The sequence below is a fragment of the Lissotriton helveticus genome, chromosome 2_2, assembly GCF_964261635.1.
Source record: "Lissotriton helveticus chromosome 2_2, aLisHel1.1, whole genome shotgun sequence".
Taxonomy (NCBI): Eukaryota; Metazoa; Chordata; class Amphibia; order Caudata; family Salamandridae; genus Lissotriton; species Lissotriton helveticus.
The window spans coordinates 404,399,903-404,414,199 of NC_136060.1; the positions used below are offsets into that span (position 1 = coordinate 404,399,903).

The window sequence follows — 14,297 nt, forward strand, 5'->3', positions numbered from 1 at the left end:
CTCGTGAAGGGGAAACTCCTAGTCCAGCTTAAAAAACTGTCCTGTCCATTAGTGCCCATAGAAAATGTCCCTCTGTCATCATTTTACGTTGCCGGTTGTTTGTGCTTCTATTTCTCCTTGTAAGTGATGTAATTGTATATTCAAGTAATCCTGTCCCAATAATTATTTTCAAGAAGGAAGCGCTTCGAAATGTGGCACGGTACAATAAAGAATTGATTTATCGACCAAGAATAAAGCAAGTTTTAGCCACAGACTTTACATTGATAATCCTTTATTTGCTAATCAATACCAACATGCAAAAATAATTGCTAAATACAAACCTCTACAATATTATTAACCTACTGCTTTGTTGTGTAGTCTTAAGGATGTTCTTTTAATGTTTAAAACTGAAATATTAGTTCCATATTTTGTATAATATTTAAACTTTAAAATTTATGGCAGCTTCTTGAAAGACTGTTCAGATATTTAGGATCCTGCAAAAAGGGAGAACAGCTCTTTCAATGGAATACATTCTCAAAGCTAGAAATAAGGCAGCAGCACTAATTATATATTGAGCCCTACACACATATCTAATACAACTTTAAAGAAAATTCACTTTTTTTAGCATTAAACCATATTTTAGGAGCATACTTGTAATGTTACAAAACAATTACAATCAAAATATTTTTTTCTCAAGTACAAACTTTATAGTTCATATTTTGTCTCTAGCGAGATTTCATTGTTGCTTGTTGATCTTTGGTCGCAAGAAACATGCTACCACCAGGAAGGTGTATTTCTCTAGATAGCCAGTTATGCTTCTTTGCCACGTTGCAGACCCCTCAAGCAGGGCACACGCCCTTTTACGGCGCTTGTACCCTATGGTCACTCCGTCGCGCACCAGAACTATCCATCTACATGATGTACACTTTCTCAGCTTGGGAGAAGTTAAAAACTTCTTTGGTTCTTGGGCAAATAACCTTGTCATCATGGCGGATAGAGAGGAGAGACTGAAATAAAAGAAAAAAATATCAGTGTTCATCTTAGATGGCAGAATTACAGGGCTCGTGAACTTTAGTCAAAGATATGTTCCCTGGTTTTATTGTAAAGCATTTAATAAAGATAGGACATCTAAATCTACCTTTGCATAATGTATTTCGGAGGTGTGTAAATTAAATTTGTACATTTGTATATTCCAATTTCAATCCCCACATAAATGCACACTTAACAGCTACACACCCAAATAAGAAGTTACTTACCTATAATTTTCAATGTCCAATCGGGTGTATGCTTCCAAATCAATGAAAAATGGAACCTAAAGATGATGCTCTTATAGTGGGGAAATCATTCGGTTTGGCTTCGTATATGAATGACGCCCAAGATAAAAAATACTTTTTTACTTCTGCCTGAGCCAATCATAAAATGGAAGAATAATGCACAGCAAGTGATTTTAGAATAGGTTCACACTGCAAAGAAATGGACCAATGCACAGAATCTATAGGTGACAAGCCTCTATTTTCTCGTCCACTTTGAGTCGAATTAAACATCTAAAACAGGCTTAATAATAAATGGACTTTATTTTTTTTGCAGGATCAATGGTTAGCATTACTCTACACATACCAGAGTCCCCTTCAAAGTATTATCCAACTACCCTTCACACGGAGCTCACGGATCAGCTCTGGGTCATGAATACAATCTAATGTTCAGGTGAGCCACCGGAGCGATATAGCAATACTGGACTGCCTACATTCCAATGGACTGTAGCACCAGCGGCCCAAGTGATCTGAATATTGTCCTAAAATACTTGCACACTATTTCAAATTGGAGAAATACTTCTCCAGTGTTACACTATCCAACTGGAGGTCAGAGAGTTGGTCAGCAAAGTATTTTTTTTTTTATAGAAATGAAGCTTTAACAAATTAATAAAGAGAAATCTGACCCCTCTGACAGCATGCTACTTAAGTTTACTTAAAAAGCTAATTTCTACAAAGTGGTCCCATGACAGCTATTGGGATCCTGCTACTTAGCGGTGCTGCTAAACGCACTGGGGTGAGGAGGACGGTCCTGCCGTTAGCAGTCTGACTATGAGACATCATATTTCAAACTTTCTTCCACTTTTCAGTACATTCCTGGTTTTCACTTTGCATAATGATGCACTCTGGTTCGTGTACTTCTTTCATTCCTTAAGCCTTCAAGAAATCAAAGCTCGGAGATGGAGCACTGTTCATTTTGATTACCTGATTTCCACAGATACCCCAAGAGACAGAATCTGTTTCCATTTTCACTTCGCCCCTTGTTCCATTTCTTATACCTTTTGTGTTTTTTTAATCTGTGCATTTCCCAGACCCAGTGCAGCCTTCCTTGCTGAAGCAAACTGATGATTCTCTGCTCCTGGTTAACTGCTCAAACTGTCTGTCTGCACCCGCGCTCCTGCTCTGAGCTGCCCATGGCCATGATTCTGCATTAAACCCAACTGCTGCTGATGTGCTGCCTGCAGATTTCAGATTCCTCAATTCTCAGTTCTTGTCCTGGTGCTTTTTGGATTTACCGGATTACTTGTCCTGAAATCCTGTCCTGAGTGCATTATACAAATTCTGTTCTGTTGACGCAGCGCCTGTTTCTGATTCATGTCCTGGTGCTATATTGCACTCCAGAATCATGTTCTGTTGATAAAGTTCATGCTGTTTCAATATTCCTGTCCTGTTGCTGTACACTACTCCTGTTTTTGAATTCCAGTGCAGATATCCAGTTTTGGATTCTATGTTCTTGTGGGTGTCTAGTTTCCAACGTATTTCCTGCTTTCCCATTTCGTTTAAATAGATGTGACCTGTCTCCTATTCCATTAGTCTATTTGCTCCTGCTACGTTTTTGGTTTTCTACAAACCCTGCACCTGAGGCTAAAAGTCTCAGACAGAGACTCACATTAGCACTCTTCTGCCACAAGGGTGCCTGGGGTTTCTCCCAAGACCCTATAAAACAACTGTGAATAACATAGCATTGATCTATTTTACTTGTACTAATCCTTTTCACAGAAACTACATGCTATCATTTATGGCAGGTAGTTCGTTGTGACTATGCTTTGTAGCTACTGCTTCAGGTTTTTTGCTTCCCGTTGATTTTTATAAGATCTTACTATTTGGTTCCTGTAGTATATTACTTATCTCAATGTTTTTCTCCTGCACGTAGTACTCAGTTACTGCAAGCTTACTCCAGTTTTCAGCTCCAATTCAGACTTTACAGGAAGTCGCTGGTATATGCTCCTTTCCTCTACCACACTAATTTGTCTCTATAGAACACAAGCTTCCTATGTTATCTGTTCCTGGCCCAGTCCCAGCAGCAGTCTTCACAAACGAGTGATTGATTGGTAGAAAAGGCCATCAGGTCAAAGACAACCCCAAACCTACCACAGGAAAACATATGACTATCTTTTGGTAGTCAAAGTCCTTTCTTGAGGAATGAATGAAAGTTAGTTATGAAGCTTGCTCTTGGATACTCGTAAATAGCAGTTCGATAGTATGGCGAAGAGCCAAATTGTGCGGGGATCAACAGAGAAGTGGTGCTTTCCAAAAGCCAAGCCGATTACTGATCAGACACAAATGCACAGGAGAAGCCATCAACTATTTAGGTACAAGGACCCCAAGAGCACAATCACCACAGTTTGCTCATGTAAAACAAGGCACATGCCAAAGAAAGTCTGCACATGCTTGTATTTTCTCAACTGTCACACCAGCTAGACGGTGGCATTCTGGAAAAGCTAAAGTGTTTTTAATGCCACGAATGAAGGCTGAGATAGAAGGCATTACTGTAGTTTAGTCACGAGAGTATACTCAGCTCTGCCATGATCACGTGGAGAGGATAAAATGATCAGCAAAGACACAACGGATGGAATAATGTAGCAGACACCATTTTAATTAGGCGATCAAGAGAAAAAATTTTATTAAATATTTTTTTTAATTTTTATTTGTCTTGGAGACTGGATATGGCAAGACAACTTCAGAATGATTGTTAACGTCAAGCCTCCTATAGAGAAAAACTGCCAGGGCAATGACAAGGGATTCAGTCTTGTTAGTCTTTAGTTCTACGTATATTTCCTATATCCAACACAGAGTAGCCTTAAGACATTCACTGAGACGAGTAACAGAATGTTGATTAAACACAAAGATCATTTGGGTGTCATCTGCATAAAACAGAGCCCTGAAACCCATTCAGAAGACTAATCAATGACAACTGCTGTGATTACCAATACCTGGTAAGCTCTTAAAAATGCCTACATCAATTTGTCAAGTAATCAAAATTTACATGAAGAGCTAAGGGCTCTTCTTTGTCCACTTATCCAGGTATGGGTTTACAGATGGGCATCAGCAAAATTCCTTGGAAAACCATTCTAGCCAAAACATAATTTTTAGATCTTCTATCAGAAAATGATGTGTGTATAGGTCACCATCATAAATGCATCAGCAAAGTGTAAAAAATGCAATCACTCATCTTCGATGGAGTGAGAGAGAACTAAGGAGGATGTAATGTACTTATTGAGAGAAAGTGATATGATTGTATGTGCTGCTTAGCATTATGTATGTATGCGTGAGAGACAAAAGAAGAAAAATCTTTCAAAGTTGTTTTTGGAGACAACAAAATGTATGTCAAACATCATTAACCTCATAATCACGTGAAAGGGATCTGTATGGATTGTACTTCTTTATTTTCTATTACTGCTGTTCATGGTTTGTAACTTTGAAAGCAGGTCCGAGAAGTCTCAAAACAGAATTGGGAGAAAGCATACAAGGGATTGAAGAAAGCGAGGACAGGATGCGATAGTTAACCTGGCCTAAATGTAAAGCTCTCAGAAGTAAGCTTACACTGCGGCAGTGTTACTGTTCCCATAACCCTGAATAAGGTAACAAATGAGTAAAAGACTGTAATGAGTGTTTTTAAGCAAACTACATACAAACAATACACAGTGGTATTCTTATTTCACTTCATCTGCTAGTTGCAAACCACAACGTGAAGGTCTTTGTGCACCAAGGTTTGAGATTATACAATGTCAGCACAATGAGGCACAACAGTTTAAGAGTATTTAAATGTATCCATAACACAACTGAAACATATGAACTAATCAAATGAAATACAATAATGAAACCACATTCAAAAGTCAGTTTTAACAAACACAATTGCCAAGTATTAGTTTGGCTGCAGTTTATGTACTTGAAGTATTTTTTATTATATTTACACTTACATTGTAACCATACACATATCCATTGGGTAACATCATGGGTGGATTGTTCTCATTCATTACATCTCCGGAAATCTTGCAGACTAGCCGCGAGTTGGCACAGTGCGCCATTGGTAAGGGTTGAGCCAGTTTGTTCAAGGACTTACTGCACACAGGACAGTCGGGGTTTTTGGAAGTCCCATCCTCTTTATAGCATTGTCTAACAGGCAGTCAAGAAGTAAACTCAGCTCAATTAAGAAATGGAAATATAAATCATAATAGACAAAATGTGAAGAGTAGTAATTTTCCCTTTTAACGCTTGCACCAAAAGAATAAATCCTATAACTCTGATCATCTATTCAGTGTCTTCTATGATGTGTTGATTCACCTCCCATGGTGTAACTCAACCTTTATTTTCATTTACTCTGCCCATACTCCTTGGCTTGGTAGATGGCACCTGCCTTTGCCTATCCATCCATGCTGCTCAACAATTTTTCACTCCTCTTTGTTACTGTCTTCTTTTTTTGCCTAATCTCAATGATGGCTTGACGTATTCTTAAAATTCTAATATTCCCTATAAAATGTGGATTCTGAGTGTGTGTACTCAGAGGTCACCTTTGTGATGTGTAGCAAAGTCCAAAATGATAAAGACTGGCGTCAGTGTTCACCAAAACTTTAACTAGATTATTTATTCCATTAAATGCATTCTTTTTTATTAAATTAGATCCTCCAGGGGAGGATTCATGTACAGATCTTCAGAGCACCAATGTAGTGAGTTCAGGACACTACATGGCATACAGTGCGATAACTTGGTATTATACACCAATATACATACCAGCCATCTTTTTTTGATGTCCTTTCCCTGAGTGCCTCTGTTGTTCCTCATAATGTACTAACCATTACTTGGGTTTCCCAGGTTTAGGAAATATTTCCAGTAGGCCATTTTTCTTCGCTACCAGGCCACTGCAGCCCATCGAGACTCAAGGTTGTCTAGTGCCCACTGTCCTGTATAAAAGATGCCTTGATACAGTCATTCTTGAGGAAACACACGTCAGCTACTTCTAATAATTTGACTGGAATTCATAACTAAGCCTCTAAGGCCCACCAAGAAAAAACACTAGCTTTTAAAAATAAAGCCACCGTTGGCCACAGGGAATTGTACTTGTGTGTGTGACATGCATAGTCTGCTACCCAGCACATGGTATAGGTAGCACGCTGTGCAATGTATTGGTCTATGCACATTTAGGTACTGAAATATCCCCTATAAAATTGTGTTCCCCTGCCCAGAGTTCCCCACTGAGAATATCTGCTACTCTGTTTTTGATGTTCTCATCTAGTGCACACAGAGATGAATTATAACATCGAGGCCTGCAGGTTCCATTTTGGAAGACCCTGACCTGTTCCTGTGGCCAAGATGGGGTAGTGAAGGTGTTTTCCAAGTCAAGAGAAGCATATTGCTGACATTCCTGAAGCTGAAAGGAGAACCTCCCTCCCTACCTGGAGTAGGGAGAGAGGAGACCAGGCTCCTTTAGAAATCAGTTTGGTCCTTTTGCTAAGAGGGGCTGCTTCCTGTAGCGCTGACATTTGGTAGATGGTGTGGGTGAAGGGTGGGACAGCAGTCAGTTGTTCAGAGTGAGAGAGATCCTATAGGTGAGCTCTGTTTTTTGTTTGCTCCCCAACACTGTCCAGTGTGGCGGTTGATAAGCTTGGTGAAGAGCCCTTGCATGTTGCCGCAGCCTCTCTAGTACTGAAGTTCCAAGCTGGGATCTTGGATTGACAACAGCACTGTGGCTGGTCTCTCAGAGTAAACCAACAACTGTGCCTATTTTGGCTGACATTGCCACCAAATCCCATAGCTGTGTGGTGGGAGACATCACCATTGGAAGCAAGACCTGTGCCCGTGGTGGTGGTTACACCAACTACCAAGAGTTTGCCTATATTGGGGGCGTGGCTTGGCGGGCGAAGATGGCGGTCGCAGCGCAGTAGAGCTCCCGCCAGCCCAGACATAATCCGTTGAATTATCCTGGCCCCCGAGCCCGCTAACTGCCCTACCTGTGTGGCGAGTGTTCCTGGCGGCACCCGGATCTCTCCGGTGTGCCGAATCGCTCCTTCTGCCGCTCCGGTGAGCCGAGATCGTCTGCAACGAGGTGCGGCCTGGAGCCTGTAGGCGGAGCCGGGACCTCGATTTTCGGAGTCGGCGGCCGGTGGTTGGGCCGGCCGGGCGATTCCCTGGCCAGGACTGCAGCGCCGGAGGTTGGAGGAGCCACTGTGGGGCCCTGTGGAGCAGCCTTGTGCATCGGAGCGACCCCTGGACGACACAGAGGTGCGGCGGCCTATGCGGGCCCCGAGCAGCCGGGGCCTTGAGTTTCGCGACCCCGGGCTGGCCCGGGCCCGGATTGCGGTGAGTCGCCGCGGATCGTCTCTGGTGTTGGTGGGGCAGTTGCAGTGCCCGCTGAGACAGCCAGACAAGTGCAGGGGGTGCCCGGAGGAGCGGCTCACGGCCGGGGCCCGACTGCCCCGTGGGTTGGACTTCTATGGTGGCGTGAACCCAGGGGCGCGCTTCCTTTGACTGGGCCCGGAGCTGCCTGGAACCAGTGGCGCGACAGGGTAGGTCCCTGCTTGATCCTGCTGTGGCGGAGGAGAGACTTCAGGCCCTAGGGACTTCGGAGGGGGACTGCGGCCTGCCTGGCCCTGGAGACGCCGGGGCCTCGAGTTTGGCGATCCCCGCCCAGCAACATCTTCATTGGCTCTCGGACAGGGGAGTGAACGCTGTGCTGGAGAGACACACCAGCTGCCCTGGTGTTGACCAGGAGCTGACCCGACGATAGCACACGATGGATTGTGGTTGCCCCCCCCCCTCCCCCCTCACTCTAGTGTGCCTGCTTGTGAAACGTGGCGAAGAGACTTGTGGCCCAGGGGGTGGTGTGGTGTCTGCGCCATTCAACTGGAGGAGCCTGGAGCCTGCCTCGCATATGCTGCACTGGGATCCGAGCGGGGCCTGGGGGAGCCTGGAGGACCGGTGTGGCTTGGTCTCCCAGTGATTCGGGCCCTACTGTGCACGTCCTGGTACACAGATCTTGGCGGGGGTCTGGACCTGAGCCTTCGAGACCCTGAGCAGGTGAGGAGACGGATCTATATTTGCACTCCTGGTTGGGGCGGACGTATTCTGCCAGAGGCCTGCCGCCCGGAACTTTGCAGTGGTGCCTGGTCTCTGGGGGTGCTCGTTGGGGACGGCCTCCAGGCCCTGACTGTGGTTACCTTGGGCCCCCCGAGTGGACTCTATTGTTGGATTGCAGTGGGTGTAGGGCCTACCGTGGGCGCGGAGCGGTCCGCCCAATTCCTACTAACCATGACGAGAGGCGGGGGCGGCACTGGATCCGCCAAACAAGGACCGATCGACAAATTCACCGGACCCAGTGGGGGATCCGGGGCCTCCGGGGGCGGCCAGGGCACGGGTCCTGATAACGCGGCCCTGATGGCCGCCATTACACAATCCAGGGACATGCTTGATGCCAAGATTGGTGCGGTTGGAGCCGATGTCATGCTACTACGTCAGGACCTCCGCAATGCTGTTGCTCGCATCACAGAAACCGAAACCCGGATCACAGGGGTGGAGGATGATGTGGATACCCTGAAAAAGAAAGTGGCAGAAATGGACAGGATCCAAAAGGGGTTGGCACTCCGCGTCGAGGATGCAGAAGGGCGAGCGCGCAGGAATAATCTGCGTTTCGTGGGCTTTCCAGAGGACTGCGAGAAGGGGCCCATGGATGCGTTCCTGACGCGCTGGCTGGAAAGCTGGCTTCCCCCGGACGTCCTGTCGCGCTGCTTTGTGGTGGAGCGCGCCCATAGAGCCCTGATGCAGAAACCGCCGGTGGGAGAACGGCCACGTCCGGTCATCGCTAAAATCCTTAACTTCCACGACAGAGACACTATACTCCGCGAAGCGAGGGCCAAGGAGACTTTGCTGTTTGACAATCACAGGATTATGATTTTCCCAGACTATACTAAGCTGGTGCAGCAGCAACGCCGTTCCTTCCAGGATGCGAAGGCCAAACTGCGTGGTCTGAAGATCCAATATTCGCTGCTGTACCCGGCTCGTCTTCGAGTTGTCTTTCAATCCAAGACCCACTTTTTTGATACCCCGGAAGCAGTGTTTGGCTGGACTGATGAGACGACCAGGCTCCGACCGAACGCCCAGCCGGGCTTGAACCCCGGATCATCGCGTGGGTCGTCGCAGGAGAGGGGCGAATCCTCCGTCAGGGGTAAAAGACACAGGAAATCTCGATCACGGCGGCGCTCCCGATCCGGGGGTGGCCCTCTGGATGGTGCACAGTCTGACACTGCTCAATCCGGGACTGGGAATTGAAGGCCGTGGGACCTCTTTCTTGCTTCCCTGGCAACTCTTCGTCACTGGACTTTGCAGGAGGCCCTGAGTGGTTGCCGCATCGATTAAGTGTCTAGCACCTGGTGTGGTGAGATCTGGAGCATGGCTTGACACAGGAGGGGCGATATAGGCGTTGACGGACTGCCTCGCTCCATTCGAGCTGTGGGACAATTGTGGTTCAATGGGGCTCGGGGTACTGACCCATGGGCGGCCTAGTCCCCTCACGTTCGGGGGGGTGGCCCTAAGGGGAGGTACTGTTAGTAGGAGGGAGTAGTGGGATCCATTGGTATGGGTGGCTTTGGGCGCTCTGTTTTGGGCCTGAAGCTCCCCATGCCGCGACAGATACTTCAGTGTTTCATGAGGTATAGGGGTGGGGGAGGGGGGATAGTCGGGTGTTGGGTAGTTGGGTGGGTTGTGTTAGTGGGCAGAAATGGGGGGGCAAGGGGTGTTTTGACGGGGATGCACGTGATTTTTGCTGCAGTGATATACATGGTACCAGGCGCCTGGGCTGGGTCCTGGGGTTTTCAGAGACCTTCCCATCGAGACTATGGGTGATTTCCCGGAGAAGGCGCTCGCTAGTGGCTCTATGCGAATCCTAAGTTGGAATGTCAGGGGGATGCTGGACAAAATTAAGCGTGGGGCAGTGCTGCGCTGGGGTAAGAGGGACTCAGCGGATGTCATGCTGTTACAGGAGACACATATGTTGGGAACGAAGGTACTGAGTTTACAACGTTTTGGATATACCCAGGTGTTTCATGCAGGTTTTTCCAGGGGCTCGAGGGGGGTGGCCATCCTCATTCATCGACGACTGTCCTATACCCACGAGCGTCATTGGCTCGATCCCCAAGGTCGATATGTGTTTGTTAAGGGTATGATTGGTGCGGAGCCCGTGGTGTTTGGCAGTGTGTATGCTCCCCCTCCTCTGCAGTGGTCCCTGGCAGAGCGCCTATTTGAATTGTGGGCCGAGATACCAGATTCCTTGGCTGTGATAGGTGGCGACTGGAACGATGTGGTGGATGTGTGCCTGGACAGACAGAGGCTGCAAGGGGCCGCGGTGACAACCTCCCCTACACGTCTGAAGGCAATGATTGATGGGTTGGGCTGGGTGGACGCCTGGAGACATTTGCATGTCAGAACGCGTGAGTACACGTATGTTTCTGCTGTGCATGGCTCCTTCTCCCGGCTGGACTGTGTGTTTGTACCAGGGGCCTTTCTCGACAGAGTGAAGCAGGCCGAGATTCAGCCTCGGGGGCTGTCTGACCACTCCCCGGTCGTAGTACGGATCGGACTGCGCAAGTCGCACCAGCCGTTCCGGTGGCGGATGTCCTCGTGGCATCTCCAGCAGGCAGATTATACGACGCACATGCGCGGAGCGATTGCCCAATACTGGCAGGAGAACCTGACAGAGGGAGTGGATGGTATGACGGTCTGGGAGGCCATGAAGCCCACATTGAGGGGCGTGGATATAGCCTGGTGTGCTGCTGCCCGTCGAAGTCGCCAGGAGGCCACAGTGGCAGCTGCGGCTAAGGTGGGAGTTTTGGAGAATCGGTGTCGGGAAGATGGTGGCGATGTAGCGCTAAGACTGCTCCTGCAGGCGCAGCAATCCTACGCCTCGGTCCTACTAGACGAGGCTCGACAAGCCTGGCTGGCCACACGGAGCAGGGTTTACCAATGGGGCGACAAGTCCTGCACCATGCTCCATCGGCTGTGTCAACAAACTCTACAGCCGCTTACTCTACCGGGCCTCACGGACGGAAATGGGATTGCCATGACGGATCCTGCTGCCCTTGCGGCGAGCTTTGCGGGCTACTATGCGGTACAATACGCCCCTAGGGACAGTCTCCCACCGGAGGCGATTGACAAGTTCATAGCTGACCTTCCCCCCCGTGCGATATCGGATGAAGCCAGAACGGCCCTAGACCTTCCCTTGATGGCGGAGGAACTGGGTGACGCACTGGGACAACTCAACACTGGAAAGGCGCCCGGACCGAGCGGATTTCCCAGCGAATTCTACAAGAAATTCCACTTGCAGCTGGGACCGCACTATCGGCGGGCTTTAGAAGCAGCGCGGGAATGTGGTAGCTTACCGGCGGACTGGAGACAGGCTGAAATCGTAGTCTTCCAGAAACCGGGCAGGCCTCCCGACAGACACGAGTCGTATCGCCCAATATCCCTAATCAACTTTGAAGCCAAATTGTTGGCCAAAGCGTTGGCAAATTGTCTCCTCCCGTATATAGTGGACTTGGTCCACCCGGATCAAGCGTGCTTTATGCCGGGTAGAGCGACAAGACACAATATCAGACGTGCGCAGGTGGCGGTGGACGCGATGGGGGCGACTGGGGAACAGGCGGCGCTCCTGCTAGCGGACATTGACAGGGCATTCGACTCTGTCAGCTGGACTTACCTCTTCGCTCTTTTGCCGCGCCTCAATCTGGGTCCGGTTTTTGTCTCGTACGTCAGGCTGTTATACACGGACATCACCGCCTCGGTGCGTATTTCAGGAGCCGTATCGGAGAGATTTCCGGTTGCTAGGGGGACCTGACAGGGGTGCCCCCTGTCCCCTTACCTCTTTGCGTTGGTCATGGAACCACTGGCTGCGTGGGTGCGCATTGATGCGCAGCTTCGTGGCTTTGTGTGGGGAGCGGGACTTTCGGACAGGATCGCGCTGTACGCGGATGATGTCCTTTTCTTTTTGACCGATCTTAATCGCTCGGGCCCTCGAATCTTGGAAATGATGCGCATTTTTGGAGACGTGTCGGGACTCTTCCTCAATCCGCGCAAATCGACCCTTTGGGTACTGGGGGGACAGTCCGAGGCTTTCCCTTGGGCCTCGGCTCTACAAGAGGCGATCGGCGGACTAAAATATCTGGGAGTTTTCCTGTCGGAGTCTGCTGCAATTGCATGGGAGCGTAACATACAGCCGGTATGGGACAGGGTTCAATCAGACATCAAAACTTGGTCGCGCATGCCTCTTAATATTTATGGCAGGTCTGCAATTTTCAAGATGGTCGCACTTCCTAGACTCTTGTACCAACTGCAAAACCATCCACACAGAGTCGACCCGCAGTGGTTCCGTCGTGTGAATTCACTGCTGGGTCGGTTTTTATGGGCTGGGGGTGCTTCCAGAGTGGCGCTGCGGACTTGTTTCTTGTCCACATACTGTGGAGGTCTCGCAACGTCGGACATTCTATCCTACTACCAAGCCTCCCATTTGTTGGTTCTAAACGAGTGGTGGTACGGTGGACATGGCGATCCGGCATACGCCCTAGAACATCTTCTGATGGGGGACGCCACGCTCCATACACTATTGTATTCGGCCGGGCAGCGGAAAAAACTGCAGCAGGCTACTCAGGTAGTTTTCCTGATTTGGAGACAGGCGCTGCGCCGCATGGGCTGGTGGGGTCGGCTGACGGCCGAAACTCCACTTTGGAACAACGGACAGCTCCCTGCGCTGGACTCGTTGCGGGGGTTTGGTGGCTGGGACTCCATAGGGATCTCGTCACTTGGCCATGTTCTTACCGGGACTACCCTCAAATCCTTTCAAGCTCTTAGCGCCGAATTTGACATGCCCAAGACCCAATTTTTTAAATACCTACAGCTTCGTCATGCTCTTGCACCGAGTCTGGTGGGGCTGGACCGACTTCCTGAATTTAGCCCCGTGGAAGCTAAGCTTTTCATGGGAGACCTGGGAGATAAGGTCTCCAAAATTTACCAAACGCTAGTCACTCATTGCTCCTCTTCCCTTCTGTCGTTGAAGGCCTCCTGGGAGATAGATGTTGGTCCTTTGGATGAGGATGACTGGAGGGAGGCGCTGGAGTCCCCCCGTGGAGCGGCCATAGCTGTGAGACTCCGGTTTATACAGTACAAGTACCTGCATAGGGCCTATTACACCAGAGAGAGACTGTGGAAGGCTGGCCTTATTGCTACCCCAGAATGCCTGCGCTGCGGGACTGAGAGAGGCACGCTGATGCATACTGTGTGGTCGTGTGTGGGCTTGACCCGGTTCTGGGATGGAGTGAGGAACTGCTTGTCGGAAGTGCTGGGGTGGGATCTTCCTCGTACGCCCAGACTGGGTCTTCTACATATCCTGGATCAAGTAGGTGGTAACATCTATAAGCGTCATCTCCTTCTGCTGGGCCTCGTTGTGGCCAAGCGGGATTTGGCAAGGGCATGGAAGAGTGACCGTGCCCCCCCGCTTGGCGCCTGGAGGGCGGGCTTGGATTTCCTCATGGGGTTGGAATTGCCAGTGTTTGAGGCCAGGGGCTGCCCCCGAAAACATTATAAGATCTGGAAGCGGTGGGCAGACTACAGGGAACTGACTTTGGAGCCTCCCGTTGACATGGATGATGGACTGCCTACCGGTAGAGATCTCGGGGCCTAGGTGGCTCCAGGACGCCTGTTTTGCTCTAATCTGTATACTGCAGCTGATAGTGATCACGTGCACCGGGCTAGGGTGGGATAAGGGGTGGGAAAGTGGGGGATTTTGGGTTGTTGGGCCGGGGTAGGGGTGCGGGAGGGGGGCAAGTTGAAAGTTTAGGCTATTCATGCATTCTGTTGTATGTTGACCACTGACAGTGTCCTCCTGATTCTGGAGAACTGTACATATGATCTGCTTAAACTTCTAATAAACACAGTTGTGAAAAAAAAAGAGTTTGCCTATATTGATCAACAGTACCAGATTGCCAAAGAGTGCCTTGCAGCTACCATCATGCCACTGTTACCCCGTCA

At 48.9% G+C, this 14,297-nt stretch overlaps 1 protein-coding gene across 2 annotated transcripts in view; it reads right to left on the reverse strand.

Moving 5' to 3' along the window:
* Window positions 1-254: 254 nt before the first annotated feature.
* Window positions 255-14,297, reverse strand: part of MAEA (macrophage erythroblast attacher, E3 ubiquitin ligase) — a 413,699-nt gene continuing 399,656 nt past the window's right edge. For both annotated transcript variants that reach the window (XM_078678642.1, XM_078678641.1), the window contains 2 exons: window positions 5,210-5,405; window positions 255-986 (listed from right to left, as the gene is read on the reverse strand). In XM_078678642.1, coding sequence (XP_078534768.1) covers window positions 891-986; window positions 5,210-5,405 — 292 coding nt within the window. In that variant the 3' untranslated portion in view covers window positions 255-890. The remainder of the gene's footprint in view (window positions 987-5,209; window positions 5,406-14,297) is intronic.